Source organism: Camellia sinensis, chromosome 3 (assembly GCF_055761805.1).
Source record: "Camellia sinensis isolate YWXY chromosome 3, ASM5576180v1, whole genome shotgun sequence".
Taxonomy (NCBI): domain Eukaryota; kingdom Viridiplantae; phylum Streptophyta; class Magnoliopsida; order Ericales; family Theaceae; genus Camellia; species Camellia sinensis.
The window spans coordinates 71,605,343-71,628,934 of NC_138963.1; the positions used below are offsets into that span (position 1 = coordinate 71,605,343).

Sequence of the window (23,592 nt, forward strand, 5' to 3'; positions counted from 1 at the left end):
AAGGTAGAAACAGATGTGGATATTGGTGTTGCATTTCCTCTTCGTTCTCCCAAGTAGCTTCGATTCCGTAATGTTCTTGCCATTCAACTTTCACCATTGGAATTTCCCGATTTCGTAACTGTTTCACCTGTCGGTCCAGAATTCGAATTGGCTTTTCTTCGTACTCCAGCTTATCATCTAGAACAATTTGGTGATAATCAATGATATGGGACGGATCCGAAAGATATCCTCGAAGCATAGAGACATGAAACACATTATGTACTTGACTCATACTTGGCGGAAGGGCAACTCGGTAAGCTACCGAACCCACTCTTTCCAAAATTTGGAAGGGACCAACATATTGGGGTGTTAACTTGCCCCTTTTCCCGAATCTCGCATGTCCTTTCATTGGGGTGACTTTCACGAACACATGACTATCCACTTCAAATTCCAAATTCCGTCGTCGGTTATCCGCATAACACTTCTGTCTGCTTTGAGCCATTTTCAATATTTCTCGGATAATTTTAACCTTCACAGTTGTCAACTGCACAATTTCAGGCCCTAGCAACAATCTATCCCTAACTTCGGTCCAACACACGGGAGAACGACAAGGTTTTCCATACAAAGCTTCATAGGTTGCCATTTCAATACTCGAATGGTAACTATTATTGTACGAAAACTCTACCAACGATAAATGGGTTTCCCAACTTTCTTGAAAATCCAGCACGCACATTCGGAGCATATCCTCTAGAGTTTGTATCGTTCTCTCGGATTGACCGTCGGTCTGAGGGTGAAAAGCTATGCTGAACTTGAGTTCTATACCCATAGCTTCCTGCAGACTTTGCCAGAATCTTGAAACAAACTTGGGATCTCTATCCGACACAATTGAGACCGAAACACCATGAAGCCGTACAATTTCACTCACATAGATTACTACAAGTTTATCTACATTATATTGAGTCTTCACTGGTAGGAAGTGAGTGGACTTAGTTAATCGATCTACAATGACCCATACAGAATTCATACCATGAGGAGTCCGTGGTAACCCCACAATAAAATCCATGGTCAAATGTTCCCACTTCCATTCCGGGATTGGAAGGGGTTGCAACAGTCCTGCTGGCCTCTGATGCTCTGCTTTTACTTGCTGACATTGTAGACATTTAGAAACGAACTCTGCAATTTCCTTTTTCATACTTGGCCACCAAAAATTCTCTTTTAAATCCCGGTACATTTTAGTACTTCGCGGATGTATTGAAAATCTTGAGGCATGTGCTTCTTCCATTAATTTCTGTTTAAGTTCCAACATATTAGGGACACATACTCTGTTTTGAAATTTGAGCACCGAATCCACTAAGCTAAACCCCGGTTTTGGTTTTGTCTCTAACTCATCACGTACTTTCCGTAGAGTTTCATCTTCCATTTGATGTAGCTTGATATGTTCAAGTAAAGTTGGTTGAGCCATCATCGTTGCTATTATGGCCTCCTGTCCACGTATTACAAGATCCACATCCATTTTATCCAAGTCAATCACGACCTCCTTTTGCTTCGTAAATAGATTTTCCAAATCTCCCATATTTTTTCGACTAAGCGCATCTGCAACTGTGTTGGCTTTACGAGGATGGTAATGAATCTGTAAATCATAGGCTTTAATCAGTTCTAACCAGCGCCGTTGTCGCATATTCAACTCTTTTTTAGTAAAAAGGTACTTGAGACTTTTGTGATCGGTATAAACTTCGCTAGTAGTGCCATACAGATAATGCCGCCATATCATCAAAGCAAAAACTACTGCTGCTAGCTCAAGATCGTGTGTGGGATAATTCTTCTCATGGTGTTTCAACTGTCGAGAGGCATAAACGATAACTCTTCCATTTTGCATAAGTACACAACCAAGCCCTTTATGCGAAGCATCACTGTAGATTACAAACCCTTTGGTACCGGATGGTAAGGCCAGAACTGGTGTTGTAGTCAACTTTGTTTTCAAATCCTGAAAGGCAAATTCCCGCTCTTCTGACCATTCAAATGCAACTCCCTTTCGCGTCAATTGTGTAAGCGGCACAGCGATTTTGGAAAAATCTTGAACAAACCTCCTGTAATAACTGGCTAATCCCATAAAACTACGTACTTCGGTCACATTGGTAGGAGGTGGCCAATTCACGATTGCCTCAATTTTGTGTGGATCTATAGAGACTCTATCCTTTGTTATTACATGCCCCAGAAATGCTACCTCATGTAGCCAGAATTCACATTTCTTCAGTTTTGCACATAACTTCTTTTCTCGAAGTGTTTGAAGGATCATACGAAGATGATTCTCATGAGCCTCTGCACTCTTTGAGTATATAAGGATATCATCGATAAAGACTACCACAAACTCGTCCAGATAAGGCTTAAAGACACGATTCATTAGATCCATTAATGCTACCAGTGCGTTAGTAACTCCAAAGGGCATAACCAGAAATTAATAATGACCGTACCGGGTTCAAAAAGTTGTCTTCTCCACATCATCAGCTTTGACCTTCAATTGATGGTATCCGGACCGTAGATCAATTTTAGAAAAGACCCGTGCCCCTTGTAACCGGTCAAGTAAATCGTCGATCTGTGGTAAGGGGTACTTGTTCTTGATTGTTACCTTGTTGAGTTCCCTATAATCAATACATAGCTGAAGCGTTCCGTCCTTCTTTTTCACAAACAACACTGGCGTACCCCAAGGAGATACACTCGGATGGATGAATCCCTTATCAAGTAACTCCTGTAACTGAATCTTTAATTCTTTCATTTTAACCGGTGACATCCTATACGGGGTCTTAGAAATAGGTTGAGTTCCCGTCGCCACTTCAATTATAAACTCAATTTCACGGTCTATCAATTGCCATGGCAATTCTTCTAGAAAAACATCTGGAAATTCAAAGACCACTAGAATCACGTCAATATCCCCATTCACCACTTGCCCCTCCAAAATACTGCATAAATACCCCTAACACCCTTTCTGAATTAATTTACAAGCCTTTGCTGCAGAAATCAAATAAGGTGGATAAGTCATTTCCTGTCCTAAAAAATAGATTCTGGTTGTCCCGAAGGATGAAAACTGATTTGCTTGTTCAGACAGTCTATAGTTGCACCATATTCACTCAACCAGTCCATGCCCAGAATAATGTCAAAATAGGTCAAGTCAAGAGGTAACAGATTGGCATATACTCGGATATCCTCAAGTTGGAGGTCACAAGCAAAATATACAGAAGCACAAATCATAGAGTCTCCCAAAGGTGAAGACACACATAACATATATGACAAATGTTCCTCAGATTTACCTAAATTTTGAGCAAATAATATCGACACAAAATAATGGGTAGAGCCAGAATCAAACAATACATGAGCAGAATAACTGGGAACCATAAATGTACCTGACATCACTGTCGCAACATTCTACACATCCCTCAGAACCAATGCAAATACCCTGCCTTGCCTCGCAGTGTCTTTGTTGTTAGCAGGTTTTGCAATCGACTTGGTGTTGGACCCTACTGAACTTGTAATAGCTTTGTTATTATTTTATTGGTTTCCTTGAGGACAATCCATTATTAGATGATCCGTTTTGCCACATCAGAAACATGCTCCAGACAGTCGGTCACAAACCCCACGGTGCCTCCTTCCACATTCTGAACATACAGGGGCTGAATCTTGAGTAGAAGTGGTTGTGCTGGAGGTCCCTGAATTCTGCTTCTTATTTGGCGGAGTAGTTGTGCCCTTTGACTATTGAGTATTCTGCCTTTTCCCTTTCCATTCAGAAATTCAGTTCTTAGTAGCGAGGTTTCCTTCTGCTATAACAGCCCTCTCCAACACATCGACATAAGTGGGTAACTTCAACATGTTGACCTTGTCTAGTATAGCACTCCGTAATCCCCCTTCAAATTTACGTGTCTTCTTGTAATCTGTGTCCACCATATGAGGTTCAAACCGTGCTAGTTCTGCAAATTGAGCTTCATATTCGGCAACGATCTTGTTCCCTTGTCAAAGAGTCTCAAATTCGGTCACCTTCTTGTCTCGTATACTTTGGGGAAAGTACTTATCATAAAATAACTCCAAGAATCTGTCCCATGCTAATCCCGGATGTATAGTTCTCGTAAGCATCCACCATCTCTGTGCCTTGTTCTCAAGAGTGAAAGCAACCAGTTGCATTTTTTGGGCTTCGGTGCAAGGAAAAACTTCGAATAACTTTTCTATTCCCAACACCCATGCCTTACCTTTCATTGGTTCTATCCCTCCTTTGAATGATGGCGGTTTTATCTTTTTAAACTCCTTGGTAAGGATAATGGTTCGGTCTTCAGCATGGAAATCTTGCACTACAGGTGGAGGTACCGGTGGTGGTGGCGGGTGTGGTTGTTGATGCTGTTGTTGTTGCCGTAAGGTTTCCGCCATTTCCATAATCATTCTTTCCATTCTATCCAACCGTGCAGAGGTAGCATCTTCCGGGTCCTCTGTCCTTGTTCTCACCATATTCTACAAGACAATCAATTACAACATACACAAAAGATATACAATAGACATGGTTCATAATCATTAATGTTAGTGGGATACATTTAACGTTGCTATCAATCTTTCATGTACTTTCAAGATGTCATGCACAATGCCTAAGTCTTTTCTATACACGTTAAAGCTCAATGGGTTCGTGTGTGAGATAACAACTCGTGCTCTAATACCACTTGTCACACCCCCAACTCGCCCCTAAAAGTTTGGGCATGACCTATTCAGAAACGGACAGTTAACCTGATATACATAACATACAGGGCCTGAACGGAAGCATTAAACATAAAAAAAATAATAGAAAAGAATCTCCATTGAGCTATCACTACTATGTCAGGATCACAAACTTCATAACAGGAAAATAATATACAGAAACATGCATCGGAGCATCGGTTATATACATATGTACATACAGACCAAGCCCTAAGATTGGGCGTATAACAAAACATTATAGACATCTCAATCTTAAACAAAAACTTGACAAAAGTTCACAAAAAAAAATGACGGCTCCACCTAAGTGCCTGGACACATTGAGGTTGACAAAAGATAGACGAGCCTCAGGAGTTAAGACTGGCTCCTGGGTTGATTACCTACAGAAACAGACAAGATGCGGAGTGAGCGGAGCTCAGTGAATAATAGTACTTATATAGTTCAATGTACAATTTAAATCATAATACAAACCACGCATATGTAACTGCAGAGTTCATAAGATTAATCCAATGCTGTGTTACTTTCAGAACAGCCTTAGACCCAGAAATAACAGAATGGTCATTGGCCCAGAAATAACAGAATGGCCATCGGCCCAAAAATAACAGAACGGCCATCGACCCAGAAATAACTCAGATGTACACAAATTCCTTTCACGTTTACATTCACATTAATTCCTAACCAATATATATATGTAATGTAGTGACTTACGGAAAACAGAACGTTAATAGCGATAACATTAACGATGATGAATGCATATCCATTGCACTATTACTCACAGTGTTGTGGCGGGATGCTACTTCTTCCTAGAGTGTTCCCTACACACATAAAATTCACAAATTAGTTCAAATTCCTCTTAAATTCACATTTCATTCGTTAACTTTCAGTAAATTAAGACGCACTTTAAAAATTGCAAATATTAATTTCAACCATCCCAGAGGGTCAAATAGGTCAAATGGAGCAATCCATTTTTTTCACCTTGGGCTGCATGTGCGGCTGTGAGCCCCGCACGTGCGGCAAATACTCCCATACGTGCGGCAGTGATGCCCCGCACGTGCTTTTTAGACAGTGTTCAAAACCCAAAATTGCACCATTTCCCTGCACGTACGGCCATGACTCCCGCACGTACGGCGATTCTGCCCAAAAACAGTCCGAAAATTCATACAAAACCCCATTTTTTTTGGTAAGTGTTTATGAGGCTCCAAATAGGTTCAAAACGTATGTTAATAGGATTACAACACATACCAATCTAACTTTAAACTAGATCTACAACCCTTACAGCTCATAAACATAATTCAAAGCTCATAAACATAATTCAATTCATGAGATTCCTAACAGATACCTTCATGGCCATGTTCATATATTTTTTGTTCAAGCATGTCAAGGAGAAATGAAGTGTAATTTTCTTTACATGGTTCAAATTACATAAACAATAACATGATGAAAGACACTTATTCAACTCTTTAGGTGCCATAACACATACACACACACCAACACAAGCATTAATTGAGTGAATACACAAAGAATCTCCTCATCCATATGCAAGAAATAAGTTAATCAAAGTAAACCTCCATACCTTGAGCTTCACAATCTCTAACACTCTCTTTTAATTCTTCAATCTCTTCCTTGTAGATCTTCTCCTCCTTTCTCCAATTCTCTTCCTAACCTTCTCAAGATATTTGGGTTTCTTGATTCTAAATCAAAGGCCTAGGGAACCATGTATATATAGATAAAAGTGAATGAGGACAAAATTCAATCGATTTAATTATTCCAAATCAAATTTCTATGGAAGTGACTATTATTACTTAAAAATTATGCTGATTTCAAATGTAAAATCAATTTCGGATTATCAAGCCTCTAGGACCCTCAATTTCTGATTCAAACATTCTAATGGTGACAAATAACTTCCTTACCAAACAGATATCGATTCCAAATCACAAGACCCATGTACTTAAACTTAATTCCTCATAAAATTTCACAATAAACATTTAAATGCACAGAACATGGGACTAAAAATATACCAGTAACAGCTATGAGGGTCAGGTTATTACACTACCTCTGCATCTTTATTAAGCCAATCCATGCACTCATTAGAAAGAGTGCAACTGAAAGTGGGAGTGGGGGCCAGAAGCTCTCTCGTCCTCCATGCTACAGCATACCGAGCTAGCTGCGCGTCTCGGACCAGAAATACAGCAGGGTACTCTATCCCCTTCTCTGGGCAAATCTGATCATGTCCGAACTGGCGCCGGAACTGAAACGAAAAGTAGAAGGCACAGTGTGTCGTGCCAATCAATTGAATCCCGGGCTGACGGGTCATGCTGTAACTCATTGCCGGCAGGTTAAGCCAAGGGCAGCACCAAGCAATGTGGTCCGTGGACAAATTGCACATCCAGCTGTATCACCATCCTTCATCCAGAGCATCGACTAGACGTCATCGGCAGAAATAGCTGCGAGCTGAGTATGCCGGACATGAGTCCACAACTCTCAACTTGTCTATTAACCACACCTGGGGAGGGATAAAAAATGAGAGAATAAAGAATAGAGAGATGTACATTGAGAGAAAAAGTGAGCAGAAGGTTTTGAGAGAAAAATCGAGCATGAGGGCCGAGTAATGTGAGCAATATATGTGAGATGTGGTGGGAAACATTACCTACTATAGTAGTGGACTCCCGTCTCCCGGTGATGAAAAGCATCTAAGCCCATCAATGTTTCGGCCAATGTCATGGCGATGCAGCTTTTGCCCTCTTTCATGCCCTCGGGGACTTCGATCAAATGAGTGCTAAACCCGTCAGAGCCCGGGGCTAGTAAGAAATGAGATAGCATACATAAGCAGAGCGCATGTCGTCGATAACCCTACCAATGAAGGTCGCCGTGGTCACCAGCATCAGAAAACTGACAAACCAAGCTCGGAATGTCCAACTCTCCATCATGAATCAATGACCGAGGGTCATGCATAATAAGGTCGCACATCTGTCCAAAGGCTTGGACATAGTCGAACCGAAACTGAGGCAAGGTTTCCTCATCACGCTCGGATTCCATTAAAGCTTGGAAATCCTCAAAAGTGGGACACATCCCGTGACCGCTAAAACTAAAGACGTGTGTTACCAGATTCCAAAATCTTGCCGCGGCATGGAGGAATGGAAAACGCAGCGAGGTGCGGCCCAGCGTGAATAGTGCATTTATGCCGAAACCCCGGAGATTCAGCCTTTCCGAGCCATCCAAGTTGGCAATCCAAGTTGTGAGATTTTGGGCAAGAAACTCTTCCATTTGGTGCAAATTAGTGTTGAAATGAGAAAAACCACGAAGCTGGGGATTTTGTAGAAGATAAGGTGTTGAGTGGAAGACAGGTGTCAATATTCTACAGGTGCTTGCCATTTTTGGCCGATCAGCCAAAAATAGTGCTGACCGACCATCCATTTTGGCCGATCGGCTAAAAATGGTTGCCGATGGCCATTTCTTATGGCCGGTGGGCTTTCCCTTTGGTTTATGGCCTTCCTCCTTGTCCCCTAAGCTGCTTATGTATTGAACATGTTGAGAATTTGTGATTGGCACTACTTCTAATGCCTTATGGTGATGATTTTGCAAAGTCACGCCTGCGTTTCTGTGTTTTGATTATCAAGTTGTTGTACATTTTCTTATCAAGTTGTATTTCACATTCTTTAAGTCTTTGCTTTGCTTATCGAGTTATATTTACACTTGATTACCTTATCTAGTTCTTTGTTTTGATTATCGAATTGTTTTGTCATTAGTCGGTTCAATACCTGATTATTACGATGCAAGTGCTTAATTTTCAAACAAAAGTTCAATCTCATTTACATTATTATGTAATGCGATGTGATGCATAGAATGTACAAATGCAACACTTTTCGAACAAAAATAGCCACTTCATTTCATCATGTCTCTTTTGCAAAAAGTACATAGTTTTGAGAAAATAAAACATGCCTGCGGCAGTACAATGTGCTCAAACTGCCAGTAAAAAGAAAAGTAAAACAAAAAAAGAAAAGCAACAAAACGTCTGGACAAAGCAAAAAGAAGAAGAGCAGCAAGTGTCTGGATCAATATCAGTCATCTCGAGCACGGGAATTCGTCCTGGTCCTCTTCCTAGACGAGGGTCCAGGGTCACCACCGCCATCTCCATAGTCAGAGTCTGAGCCGTCTCCAGCCTCGCCCTGGGATGACGCCGCCTCCTCGTCAGAATCATCGGGGGAGGGCTCTCGCAAACTGCTCTCAGTATGAGCATGCCTATGTCTGCCCCGGCTATGGAATGTCATCTCCCGCCTGGCCCCCCTCCTCCTCGAACAGGAACAGATGGCCCAGCTGGAGCACCTCCCGCGGCCAGAATCTGGAATGGAGCCTGAAAAGGACAAATGGCAAATGCATCAGTCATGCTACGCAAAACGGTGTAATGAATACTGTGAGCAATGTATCAGTACAGAATGCAGTGTATGAGTACAGTGTATGAATGCCGTGAGCAACGCTGTGAGCAGTATGTGGGGTACAGTGTATCAGTGCTGTGAGTGCTGTGTATCAAGTGCTGTGGTGATGGTGTGATGCATCAGATTATGTATGAAACAGATTATGCAGAGTTTGAGACTGCGGTTGAAAGAACTTACCGGGATGCCATAGATGGTCAACAGGTCGATACTCCGCTGCAGCATCCCCATCACAGAGGCAGTCAGCTCCAGAGACTGGCGAGTGTACTTGACGGAAGCCTGCAAAAGGGTTAAAAGCATCAGTATTCTGCGGAATATCAAGAGAAATGAAATGAAATGGCTGTACAGAATGCAAAGTGTGGTAATAAATACAGGGGTCGAGCCATAGACTCCGACAAGCTCATGATCAGCCGAAGGAGGAGCGATGGGTATCTGGTAAGTCTCCCCACCCTGTCCTCGGCATGTCATCGTCGTAGGCAACTCTGGCCATCCAGCTCCCTACCCTCTCCAGGACCCACTCTTGCCTCGGGTTGGAGGTGCCCTCGGTGCCCTTGCTCCTGCTGCTGGTGCTGCTGGCCTCTCTCTCTCGACTCGATGAGCACCGGTCAGAGGCCGCATAAGATAAGCCTGGATGTACTCGGCGTAATTGCCCTCACCTCTAAAGCGCTTATAGCTCTAGCCAATCGTGTAGTCTCTCATCTCCTCCAAGGTGTACCTCTCAGTGTGCCTCGTGTAGGTAGGAGGAGGTGCTGGAACTGTCTACTCGGGCACGCCCAAGGTCTGCCACAGGAAGCGCTCCCCAAAGTACCAATCGCGGCAAACCAGTCCCTCTAACAAGACCCTGAATCGGGCAGTCTCTCGAGCACCGGTATACCGCTCCCGAACTGCATCAGGCAACAGGGCCCAAGGCTGCCAGGTGATCTGCAAATAACAAACAGTTTGTTATCTACTGTTATTGAGAGTACAATATAAATCGAAGCTTAAATAAACTGTAATGTTTAACATACCTCGGCTGTGGTGATGGTGTCAAAGTAGCGGCGGAAGAACATGAAGGACTCCCGTGGCCTCCGCTTGCATCTCACATCAAGGCGGTGGGAAAACGGAACCATAGGGGGCATCTCCTCATCCCGCACTGGGGCAAGCCTAGGAAAGTAGGCATACACCCACAACTATAGAATGTAACAGAGCAGATATGAGTATGCTTATCAGATAAAGAAGTATACAAATAAAGCAAAGTGCAGTATGTGCAGTGTAAAACCAGTGTAAAGCAGATTGCGTGCCCGTAGTGTGTGTGATGTGCAGATAATGAAAACACATAATTGAAAAGACAGAAAAGGGAACATGTACCTCCCAGGTTCGCCAGTAGCCTCCAAGCAACTGCCCGCTGCGGCGGGAGGATGAGCTCATATATCCATAAAGAGTGGCCAAGCCCACACCACCCCATTCGTAGCCGCAGATCTGCGTCACGTCCACAAATGCGCTCAGTAGGTAAAGGGCAACAGTGTTCGCCCGGTCGGCGAAGAGCGTGGTCCCCAGCAGGAACATGATGAAGCCACGAGCATATTGCTCCTCCTCCACCCGAGTAGTAGGCGCCTGGATCCAGAAGTGATCCTCGAACCATGAGTACTTCACAAACCCTGACCGGGCAAGAGGTGGCTGAGTGCCGAGCAAGTATAGCTGAGCGGCGTCCCACTCGTCCATATCTGTATCAAAGGGGATTGGATCATCCCCTACTCTGATGCCTGTGAGCATGGAGAAGTCAAAGGGAGTCATCGTCATCTCCTCGGTGGCAGAAAGGTGGAAGGAGTCGGTGGTGTCCCACCACCTCTCCACCAAAGCAGCAAGAAGGGGCCTACTTGCAGTGAGGCGCAAGAGTCCCATACAGAAGGTCCCAAAGCCGGCCTGGTCGACAATATGGCGAACTGCATTGAGTAACTCCATATACCATCCTCGAGCGACGATATTCCCATACCCCCAAAAGGCATGAGAATCTTCATGTGTTCAAAAACAAATAGATGCAAAGCAGTGTCAGATGTACAGCGTTTGACTGCCTTCAAAATTGGGGAAAATGCAGTGTAGGTGTATATGTTTGAGTTTACACAGATACTGGGTAGGCTAAGCATACGATGTAATAGTTTGTTTGGGTTATTCAGTTGAAAATGCAGTGTGTGTGCATGTGTTTGGGTGCGCTCAGAATTGATGAAAATGCAGTGCGGGTGCATATGTTCAGATTTAAACAGATATTTGTCTGCATGTGTTTGGGTGTGCTCAGAATTGATGAAAATCTAGTGCGGGTGCATATGTTCAGATTTAAACTGATATCGGGTGTGGGTGTGGTCACAGTCAACTACAGCATGTGATGTATCAGTATGTCTGAGTTATGCAGTTAAAGAACAGAATCGACTATCGCAGTTATATGTTCTACATTGCAGAAAATGAAACAGAGGAAGAATGTACCTCAGAAGCGCAGTAGGACAGATGTGACTCAGGCTCATGCAGCAAAAGCTCCAGTGGCGTGCCCCGCGTGTAGCTCCTGAAGTGGCGAACGCCGTCGGGAGGCAACACGTGTATCGTCGGCCGGTAAGTCCCCGGATCGAACAACCGGATGCGAAGAGGTAGGAGCTCGACCTCGGGGTCCACGTCCATCCCCGGGGGAGTCCCACCACGTGGAATGTCGTCTGCCATCTCAAAAGGAGCGTGAAAATGGTCGAGAATGTGAAAAATGGGCAAGAATGCAAAAGGTCAACCTAAAAGTCAACCCCGAGAGGATGAAAAATGGGAGAAAAGGTCGGAGTGTGGAAAAAGAACGAAAACCAAGTAAACTCGGGGGGAAACAAAACCCAAGTAGTGGAAACTGTAACAAGCCCGCGGGGGACCTCGTTACAGCTCGGACTCAATTTGTAGTCACGGTTCTAAGTCTGAACCAAAGAGTCCAAATCCGGCAAATCGTTTTGAGAAAAAAACAGATTTTTGAAAGAAGTGCCAAACATGGACTGCTTTGCCAGATACAGAGTCGCCACCTAAATGTTTTATTTTGGGAAATTTAGGAAACCCTGACTCGGTGCCAAAAGGCCACGTGTCCGTCATCACCAAAGTTGCCTCGGCTCGGGAACTTGGGTACGATTGGGGAAGGTCACTTCGTGAGCACCCCCGCTCGCCCGATCAAAGATCGGCCTCTACTAACCATGATATCTATTTTTGAAAACATTGTGAGTTCTTATTCCGGTTATTAGCCTAGGTTACTATGTGATGCGCACAGCATACAAGTATAGACTGGGTCGCCTGAATTGGAACAAAACATTTCATGTTCGCTTTTTGAAAACGGTTTGCTACCCGCAGGTAGGCTTGAAACTTTTAATGATTTATTCCAATTTAAGTAACCCAACCTTCACCCATAGGCATTCAGGCAGTTATATCACATAAGCATATAGCCTCATGGTAAGCATGCTATTCATGGCAGTCACTCACACGCATGCAAGGATGCTAAAGCATAAAACTTACCGAGTACTCCAAGCCAAAACAAAAGCTAATTAGAAATCCATGCATGATCCTAATTATACAGAAATGTCTAATGCAACACATGCAAAAATGCAACTATAGCAGGCTCGGCTACTCTAAGATGGCATATGAAATGCTACAACTATCATGTATTCAATTCGGAATTGAAAATACAATGCAGTTAGTATGATGCGCCGAGCCCGGTGCATGCAATACAGATGAATGATGCAAACATGCTGTCATACTGTATGCTAATTTAAACGTGCCCTAATCTAACCATCAAAAGCGGATAAATAAAAGGGAGAAAGACGTGGGATTGGAAGACATACAACACACACACGCACACTTATTACAGTTATGCCCTCGCGCAGAGGGTCCAAATAAATATACAGTCCCAAATAAAAGAATAGTACAGTCCAAATGTTACAGTCCGAACAATATACAAATTCCTAATTAATTAACGAATTAACTAAGAAAGTTGTAAAACTGGCATGCAAGCCAGGGGCTGCCTTGCTTCTGATGGATGATGCATGTCCGGGTTGTCTTGCACGGAAATCCACCGGGATGCCCCAATTAGCCTCTGTTTAGCGGTTATTCTTGGAAAGCGTGCCAGACTCTGAAAAGTTGCTGATTCTTTATTTTGCTGCAACAGAGAGCAAGAAAGGGGCATAGCAATGTATTTTCACAGATATATGCATGCCTCGATCCTCGTGCCACCAATCATGCATACCGAGGCATGATGGCCGAGGAGTCGAATTGCACAACTCAATATAGAATGAATGCACATGAAAACACAACGAGACCTAACTCCATCATGGATGATACGGAGTGTCGGTGACTGGGAATTGAGACACGTTCCGTCACTCGGAGTACGAAATGCACCTCGTTTCCCGTGCCCGGGCTAACTCCTATTCCGAACACAATGCAATATGCATGATATGCATGAATGCAACTAAGATACAGCCTAGCATGCACAATGCTATGAAAATGAGATGCCTCGAAATGCGTGCACACGAGCACGCAAACCGAGGAAATGCATGAATGCGATCTAAGGTACAACCTAGTATGCACTATACTGTGAAAATGAGATGTCTCGAAATGCGTGCACACGGGCACGCAAACCGAGAAAATGACATACGCAATGCAAATGACGTGAAAATATGATATGGACTTATACTAACATGAGAGAGCCTCAGCCACACTCACATAAGAAGCCGATGGATGAAAATGAAGTGCCTCGAAATGCGTGCACACGGGCACGCAAACCGAGGCGATGGTATACGCAATGCAATGGCGTGGAAATGACATATAGAATGCAACATGGACTTATACTAACATGAGAGAGCCTCAGTCACACTCACATATGAGGCCGATGGATGAAAATGAAGTGCCTCGAAATGCGTGCACACGGGCACGCAAACCGAGGCAATGGTATACGCAATGCAATGGCGTGGAAATGACATATAAACATGCTAACGGGATTTCAGCACTGAAATGTGGGGAAAACAGCCCCGAAATGAGGCGAAAACACACCCGATGCGCGGAATCTCTCCGAAACACGAATTTTGGCACCCGAAATGGCCTATAGCTATACCAAACATGCAAAATTGGTACATGGAATGTAAAGACAGAAGCAAGGCAGCCCCAAAATTAGCATTTTACTAGTACAAAACATGGCCAAACAGCAAACCAAGATAGGGCAAAACTAGCATGCAAGAAATGGCCCTAAACATGGGATTAAGAAGCAACTCATAGCTGATGTCCTCAAACAGGTTAGGGCCCTTCAACAAAGTTGAAGAGGGGCCCAAAATATGATGTTTTCCAGAACTGTAAAAACCCCCAAAACAAACACAGGTATGGCTGCACTCCCATGCAAGAAAAAGGGCCAAAAGGTGGCCAAAGAGGCAAGTGGTATATGCAAAGCCCAAACTGAAAAATTCCCTTCTACAACATTGAAGAGGAACCAAAAATATGACTATTTTCAGAACTGTAAAAACTCCAAAACAGTATACAAACATGCTAGAAATGCAATGCAAAATGAGGCTCAAAAGTGGCTATAACACAAAGTATGCAAAATATTCACCAAACAGCCAAAGACCCTTAATGAAACATGTTAAGAAGGTCAAAATAAGACTATTTCTAGGCCTGTAAAATGGCCAAAAACAAAAGCATGATAGGATAACAAAGCATGCAAAAATGGGGACCAAAAGAGAGATATAACATGAAGTGACATATGGAGGTCCCAAACCATGAAAGGCCCTAAATGAAACATGAAGAATGGACCAAAATAAGACTATTTTCAGAACTGTAAAATGGCCAAAAACGAAAGCATGATAGGCTGCCAAAGCATGTAAAAATGGGACCAAAAAAGGAGTATAAAGGCAAGTATAGCATGGAGGTCCCAAACAGTGTTGAGCCCTTCTTCAATGTTGAAGAGGGGCTCAAAATAAGCCTATTATCAGTTTACAACATGCTCCAAAACAAATCACACACAAGCTAAAAATATTATGCAAAAAAATGACATTTTAGAGGGATAATGAAGCAAGTGCAAGATGGAGGACTCAAACAGGGTTGAGCCCTTAATGAGACATGAAAATGAGCTCAAAAGAAGGCCACTTTCAGTTATGGCTGGAGCTCAAACCAAAAAGCATAGATGGCTGAGAAATATTGCAAAGAAAGCTCAAAAAAAAGGGAAATGGCAACTCACCCTTGGAGACAAGTCTTTTGTTGCTTCTTGGACCAATTTTGATGACTCTAAGCTGCTGGAATTCTTCCCCTTGATGCTGAAATGGAGTGGTGGTGGTAGAGCTTGGTGGTGATGAAGAAAACAAGGTGTAGGACTTAAGGATTTTTAGGAAAATGAGGAAGATGGAGGGAGATATGTGTATTGAGGCTTAAAGACAATTTTTTCCAACCCCAAAATATGATATTGCCTGTTGGTTATATGGACCAAAAAGGGGGTGTAAAGGTGGGGGAAAAGGAGGCCAACTTTCCCCCACAAAATATCCCCCGGATATTGATATTTTCTGGGGGATAAAGCTATACAGCTGTAAAGTGAACAGTGTGAGGATTACGGCTGGCCAAGTATTTTTGTTGCAGGTGGCCGGCCGGCCACATCCCCTAGCCGGCCGGCTAGGGGTCAAAAGGGTCAAGCTGGTTTAGTGGCCGGCCACCACATGATGGTGTCCTCCCATGTGTCCTCAACACAACCCTGTGGTTAAAAGTCCAAGAAAGTGGCTCAAGGGTGTTCAACATTAGCTCGGAAAGAGGGGTTCAAAAGGGTCAGGTGGAATTACTGGCCGGCCACCAACTTTTAGGGTCCTCCCATGTGTGTACATCACAAATATGTGATTCAAAGTTCAAGAAAATGGGCCCAAGGTGTTCAACATTAGCCCGGAAGGAGGGGTTCAAAAGGGTCAAGTAACATTAGTGGCCGGCCACCAACTTTTAGGGTCCTCCCATGTGTGTACATCACAAATATGTGGTTCAAAGTTCAAGAAAATGGGCCCAAGGTGTTCAACATTAGCCCGGAAGTGTGAAAAACGGGCGTCGGAGGGCGTCGGAGGATATATAACTGGTTGCTGCAACAATTACTGGCCTCCCACCCTTCAGTGACCTTCCTAGTGATAAAACAGAGGTACCTGCCAAAAATGAACGAAAACCGTTGCAAAATGAATGTTCGGAGGCCAAAACGCGCAGTTCGAGGTCCCGAAAATGGGCTGTTAAGCACCGAAAGTGGCATTCGGCCACGAAGTGGGTTTCTCAGACCCCAGTGTCCCTCAAAAGGGAGAAAATAAGATGCATGCCAAAATTTAGAGTAGACGGAGATGGTTAAGCGGTCCCGAACCGAGGCACACGGCCAACGGTCCCGAAAAATCAGAAACCGGACTCCGAAATGGGCAAAATGGCCTACGGCCACCAAATGTAGCCCATGGCCACTGAGAGATGGTCTACGGGACCTCTCCCTCCCCTCAGGAAAAGAAACAAAGAAAATCGAGCCTGGTTCGCAAACCGAGGCAAAGCACAAAAGAGAGTTCAGAAGTCCGGAGGCAGGGCTCACGGCCGCAACTCTGAAGCTTCTGAACGAGCACATTATGCAACATCGCCAAGCGCTCAATTGGTGACGTCTAAGTCTTAAGGTCGGTCAAAAATGGGGTGTCTACAGTTGCCCCTCTTTGACAGAACTCAAAAGTCACAAGTGACGGGAGTGAATGTCAAAGCCCAGAGACGACCCATTTTTGACAAGGTCGAAGACTTAGACAAACGTACAAAGTAAGCAGAGATGTGCCCGCAGGCAGGCCCGCAGGCAGGGGGGGCAAAATGCAAAGCGATATGCAAGAAGCCGAACATAACTCAATGATCATGCAAATGCAGCAAGCTGTAATGAAGCAAGTATTCGCAAATAGATGCAACAGTTTTAAGCAAGAATGCAAAGCAACAACTACATTTCATGCAGTTAAGAATACGGAGAATTATTCAATCCTCGCCATGTCTTACACGGAGAAGATACGATACCTGCACGATTCGTCTGGTCGCACCAGCCTCAATTGAACCGTACATACAATATCGTGCCTGCAAAAGAGAGAAATTGAAACAAGTACAATATGCTACCAACATATATCCAATGTGATTCTGGAAGTTTGACACAAGCAGTGCCGGTGAGTGAATGCATCGCAATGCAAGAGTGAGACATGAGTGACAACGAATGCTCAAACACAGAGGTATGGCAATATCAAGAAATGTGCATAAAAATGTGAGTATGCTCATGAGAATGCAAGTTATATGCACGATAGTGCAAAGCGAGCCTAAATCAGGGTGCTCGTTTGTCATGAAATAACGAGTACGGAAATGCGTGTTTCGGCGAAGGCGACTCGATCACGGCCTCCGATCCGCTTCCCGGAAAGGCTACAACTTATTCAAAAAGGATACACTTTGATTTTGATGAATGATGATGAGACACATGTCAGATCTTGAAGCTGAAGTTCCGGCAGAGCAATTTCACGACCGGAAGTGTACTTTTCTTAAACTTTTTCAGGTCTCGGGAACTCCGATCTTCCTCAAAATTTGCAGGGAGCTAGGTGAGCCTTTAAGGGACATGGCCGGCCAGTTTTATGGGAAGGGGGAGGTGGCCGGCTGGTTTTACAAAAAGTAAATGGCTGGCCGGCCGGTTTTCCAAAAAGGAAATGGCTGGCCGGCTAGAAAAGGTGGCCGGCCGGCCATATGCCCAAATCCGAGGGCATTTTGGTCCTTTCACCTCCTTTCTCCATGCTCCTTCATCCCAAAACTTGGAGCCTATATAATGCAGCCGAGATCTTCTTCTCTCTTGCCTCCTACAACATTTTCTTCTCCAGATCTGAGTTCCATACGCGTTTTCCAACGCCCCACGCAAGTTGTTTTCTCAAAAATATTCAGTTTCAAGCACTTTGAAGCGATTAAATTTCGGTTTCGGAGCTTCTTTTCTCATTTTCGCCACTTGAGGTAAGTTTGTCTCAATATTTGGAAGATTTTCTCGGGAGTTGACTTTTGTTGACTTTTTCCATTTCCCGAGAGTTGACTTTTGTTGACTTTTTCCAATTTTGGCTCATTTTCGCTCATTTTTGCTCCTTTTGCAGATTCTTTGAAAATGGCAGGTAATTCTCCCCACGGCGGAGACTTTCCAGGTGCCGGAGACGATTTTGATCCCATGACTTTACCCTGAGGGTCCGACCTTTTATTCCCGGGAGGTACAATCCGCCAACACATGTCCTTCCGCGTGCCGTTTTCCGTCACTTCACTAGCTTTGACGAGCGAGCACCTGGGGATCTGCTTCTCCGAGAGCCAGAGCATCACCTCTCTCATGAGGCCCGAGAGGTATTTACTTCGTTTTCTGCATCTTTCGTATATTTCGCACCTTTGCTATGCTTGAATACACAGTTTAGCTTATGACATAGTACTTTGCTTGCATCCTGAACATGTAGTTTAAACACTCGAATTTCTGAACACTCGGCTCGTTAATTAATTGCGAATGCACAGTATACATTAGTTAAGAGGTGAACACACGGATCAAACACTGATTTGTCGAACACACAGCCCGAATTCGAAAGCGAACACACGGCCCACACTTTAAATTTTCTGAACACACAGCCCAGATTAGAATAGTGAACACGCAGCCCACACTGATTGAAAGTTGAACACGCAGCCCAAACTTTAAATTTTCTGAACACGCAGCCCAGATTAGAATAGTGAATACGCAGCCCACACAGATTGAAAGTTGAACACGCAGCCCAAACTTTAAATTTTCTGAACACGCAGCCCAGATTAGAATAGTGAACACGCAGCCCACACTGATTGAAAGTTGAACACGCAGCCTAAACTTTAAATTTTCTGAACACGCAGCCCAGATTAGAATAGTGAACACGCAGCCCACACTGATTGAAAGTTGAACACGCAGCCCAAACTTTAAATTTTCTGAACACGCAGCCCAGATTAGAATAGTGAACACGCAGCCCACACTGATTGAAAGTTGAACACGCAGCCCAAACTTTAAATTTTCTGAACACGCAGCCCAGATTAGAATAGTGAACACGCAGCCCACACTGATTGAAAGTTGAACATGCAGCCCAAACTTTAAATTTTCTGAACACGCAGCCCAAATTAGAATAGTGAACACGCAGCCCACATTGATTGAAAGTTGAACACGCAGCCCAAACTTTAAATTTTCTGAACACGTAGCCCAGATTAGAATAGTGAACACGCAGCCCACACTGATTGAAAGTTGAACACGCAGCCCAAACTTTAAATTTTCTGAACACGCAGCCCACACTGATTGAAAGTTGAACACGCAGCCCAAACTTTAAATTTTCTGAACACGCAGCCCAGATTAGAATAGTGAACACGCAGCCCACACTGATTGAAAGTTGAACACGCAGCCTAAACTTTAAATTTTCTGAACACGCAGCCCAGATTAGAATAGTGAACACGCAGCCCACATTGATTGAAAGTTGAACACGCAGCCCAAACTTTAAATTTTCTGAACACGCAGCCCAGATTAGAATAGTGAACACACAGCCCACACTGATTGAAAGTTGAACACGCAGCCCAAACTTTAAATTTTCTGAACACGCAGCCCAGATTAGAATAGTGAACACGCAGCCCACACTGATTGAAAGTTGAACACGCAGCCCAAACTTTAAATTTTCTGAACACGCAGCCCAGATTAGAATAGTGAACACGCAGCCCACACTGATTGAAAGTTGAACATGCAGCCCAAACTTTAAATTTTCTGAACACGCAGCCCAAATTAGAATAGTGAACACGCAGCCCACATTGATTGAAAGTTGAACACGCAGCCCAAACTTTAAATTTTCTGAACACGCAGCCCAGATTAGAATAGTGAACACGCAGCCCACACTGATTGAAAGTTGAACACGCAGCCCAAACTTTAAATTTTCTGAACACGCAGCCCACACTGATTGAAAGTTGAACACGCAGCCCAAACTTTAAATTTTCTGAACACGCAGCCCAGATTAGAATAGTGAACACGCAGCCCACACTGATTGAAAGTTGAACACGCAGCCTAAACTTTAAATTTTCTGAACACGCAGCCCAGATTAGAATAGTGAACACGCAGCCCACATTGATTGAAAGTTGAACACGCAGCCCAAACTTTAAATTTTCTGAACACGCAGCCCAGATTAGAATAGTGAACACACAGCCCACACTGATTGAAAGTTGAACACGCAGCCCAAACTTTAAATTTTCTGAACACGCAGCCCGTACACTTCCCTTCTGAACACACGGCTACTTCATTTTATTTGCATGCAGCTTATTTCACTTCATCGGCACACAGCCCATTTCATTCCATTGGCACACAGCCCAGTTCATTTCATTGGCACGCGGCCCATTTCATTTCATCGGCACGCAGCCCATTCATTTCATTATTGACACGTGTATTCATTCTGAATGCAGGTTGGTTCTCGCAGTGTACGAGGATATGGCTCTACTGCCGCGAGGGATTGGTATGCTGAGCTCCCGGAGGCTGTCCGGGATTTGGTAGACTTGGCAGGATTCGGGGCTTTCTGCATTGGGTTGTCACATTGTTCTGCCAAGAGGACTTTGATGGCAGCCTTGGTAGAGAGATGGTGGGACACCACCAACTCCTTTCATTTTTCTGCCACTGGAGACATGACCATGACGCCTCTAGATTTTGCTGTGTTGACTGGCTTGGACATAGGAGGTTGGCCCATCCCCTATGATGAGGATATGGGCGAGTGGGAGGCCACTCGGATGTATCTATTGGGGGCTCGCCCGCCTGTTGACAGGGTTTCTGGGAGAGTCCGATACACTTGGTTCTCTTCCCACTTCCGGCGGGCGGAGATGGTGCCCGAGACTCCTGAGGAGACGGAGCAGTACGCCCGTGGTTTCCTTATGTTCCTCTTCGAGACTACCTTGTTTGCCGATAGAGGGAACACAGTCGGGTTATATCTGCTGAGCGCTCTGGTTGACCTATCACAGGTCAGTAGATATGACTGGGGTGGCGCCGGCCTGGCTACCCTTTATTTTTATATGAGCACGACCTCCCGCGGGCGGGGCGATTTACTTGGCGGCTACTGGAGAGCCTGGGAGGTACTTTTTTGTCCCCTTGATTTGCATTTCTGCTTTTCATTACTTGTACATTGCACACACAGCGCACTTTTACAGTCTGTATTTTGCTCTCAGCATTTCGTACTTACATTTTGCACTGCTTTTCTCAGCTATGGGTCTATGTATACTTCCCAGCATTAGCCCCAGAGTTGGAGGTGGCAGGGCCCCCCATGACCCCATATTCACTAGTGTTCGAGGGCCCGCACCGGCCGAGACCCCGAGAGACCCTCATTTACTTGCGACAGTATTTTGACACTGTGCGGCAGTCGGAGGTACTTCAGAACTTTCAGTTCCTTTCATTTTCATCTTTGATTTGCTCTGTATATTCCCGATTTCTGATTGGTTTATGCATTTATCATCCGCAGATCACATGGCAGCCTTGGGCGCCCCTGGATGATGGTCTCCGACTTCAGTATACCGGAAGGTCGGACACCTCCCAGTATAGGGTCCTGCTTGAAGGGCCGGTCGGCAGGGCATGGTTTCTGGGGGAACGTTTTCTGCGTCAGGTATGGGGGTATCTTTCTCAGGATCCTCCCTCAGCACCCCCAGTCAGTAGGCGGATTGCTGACAGGCTCTCTTTCTCGGAGGTAGTCGGCGCTATGCTGGGTAGCGATGCTTTATTATATCTCAAGGAGGGGGACTATGCCACTTACCGTCACATATATTTGATGCCTCCATTGACGGGAGCTCGCACCCCGATGATGAGACCTGCTGGTATGTCATCCTCGGGCCAGGCTCGGGCTCGGGCTGCAGACGCCCCTTTCGCCAGCGGGGCTGGTGCATCTAGAGGTGGGGGTAGACCGGTTCCTCCGATTCCGTCGACTTATCCTCATCCTAGATGGCCAGATATGCCAACTGAGTTGATGGCGTGGCAGTATGGGGCTATTTCCCCGACTCCGATCCCGCTAGAGCCTCCGATGCCCAGTGATCGATACGCCATTGATCCTGACTCACCGCTGGTATGCTCCACTATTTTTCATTCATTATTCAGACGTTTAGACATTCTTTTATTCACTGATGATTATGAGCTCATTTTTGCAGCCACCGCGAGGGTACATGGAGGAGGTGGTTGGACTGGTGGCCACACTCGAGGGCATGGTCCTGCGGAGGGAGGCACAGTTGTCTATCGCGGGCATTCAGGTACCTTTCAGTTTTCTGGCATTTATCATACTTCTGATGACATGCTGATTTCTACTGCATCGATAGACTACTTGTGTAGAGCACATCTGACACACACCCCACTTGTACACTGTATTTACATGCACCCATTTCACGTAGCCTTTGCTTGTATCTGCATCTGATGTATATATTTGGACTGATGTATTTGAATTGAACTCTTTATTTTCAGATGCCTTCATGGTCCGGTCAGCCGCAGGCCAGGCCACCTGGGCCTCCTTGGGGAGCTGGGCCATCTGGGCCTTTTCTGGGAGTTGGGTCATCCGGGCCTTTTCAGGGGGCTGGGCCATCCCGGCCTTTCCGAGGAGCCGGGCCATCTAGGCCTTTTCGAGGAGCTCGAGGAGGGCCTATCCGCAGACGCAGGGCTCACGTTGTAGAGGCGGAGCCTGATGAGGAGGAGAAGGAGGAGGATGATGAGGAGGAGGAGGAGGCTACCGACCGTCAGTCAGAGACATCTGCTGAGGAGGGGGGCTCCGGTCTTGGTTCGGGGAATAGATGCGAGGCTGAGGGGGATCCTGAGGATGACAGCTCCGACCCAGATGATGATGATGGTGCAGAGGTTGTCCCGTAGAAGAGGATGAGGAGTGCTTCTCATTCCCGCTCCCGAGGACATTGATGCTGCTGTTTCCTGCTTTATTTTTCTTTTTGCTAGTAGTTTGTAGCACTTTGCACATTGTTAGGCAGTTTTATTTTTTGTAAAACTTGTACCTTTGTTTGTTGTAAAGCATGATGGAATGAAACAGCTTTTGAAAAGGTGTTTGTATTTTAAACTTTTAGCATCGTATCGCATCATTTTATTTCGCACAAAAATGAAATTGAATGGGAATGCGTATTGTGTAATCACCAAGTCAGGTAGTGAACCGACGCAACAAACTAAGCAACTCAACTTACTAAGATATAACAGAACCTTTAGCAAGTTTACAACTCGATAAACAAAATGCAATAACGTTGACAACGCAAATAAACAAGATTTAAACAAAGATTGCTTAAACAGAGCGCAATGACTCAAAAACACGAAACACGTCCGCTCGACAAACAACTCGATAAGCAAAACAACAACTCGATAATCAAAACAACAACTCGATAAACAAAACTCAGCAACAACGGAGTGTACTTCGGACGATCTGGGCACCGGAACGCATTCGAAACAGAGGGAAATGAA

General features: G+C 44.7%; 1 protein-coding gene and 1 long non-coding RNA gene across 2 annotated transcripts; both read left to right on the forward strand.

Annotated features, from left to right (window-relative positions):
• Window positions 1-21,110: 21,110 nt before the first annotated feature.
• LOC145821034 (uncharacterized) lies at window positions 21,111-21,707 on the forward strand. Its single transcript, XR_014363072.1, has 3 exons — window positions 21,111-21,236; window positions 21,365-21,526; window positions 21,620-21,707. It is a non-coding gene; the product is annotated as an uncharacterized LOC145821034 (long non-coding RNA).
• A 153-nt stretch (window positions 21,708-21,860) lies between these two features.
• On the forward strand, window positions 21,861-23,183 carry LOC145821035 (uncharacterized). The gene is made up of 3 exons (XM_082917650.1): window positions 21,861-22,213; window positions 22,296-22,394; window positions 22,603-23,183. Exons 1-3 carry the CDS (start codon window positions 21,923-21,925, stop codon window positions 22,999-23,001), a joined length of 789 nt encoding a protein of 262 aa, XP_082773776.1. The 5' UTR covers window positions 21,861-21,922; the 3' UTR covers window positions 23,002-23,183.
• The last annotated feature ends 409 nt before the right edge of the window (window positions 23,184-23,592 follow it).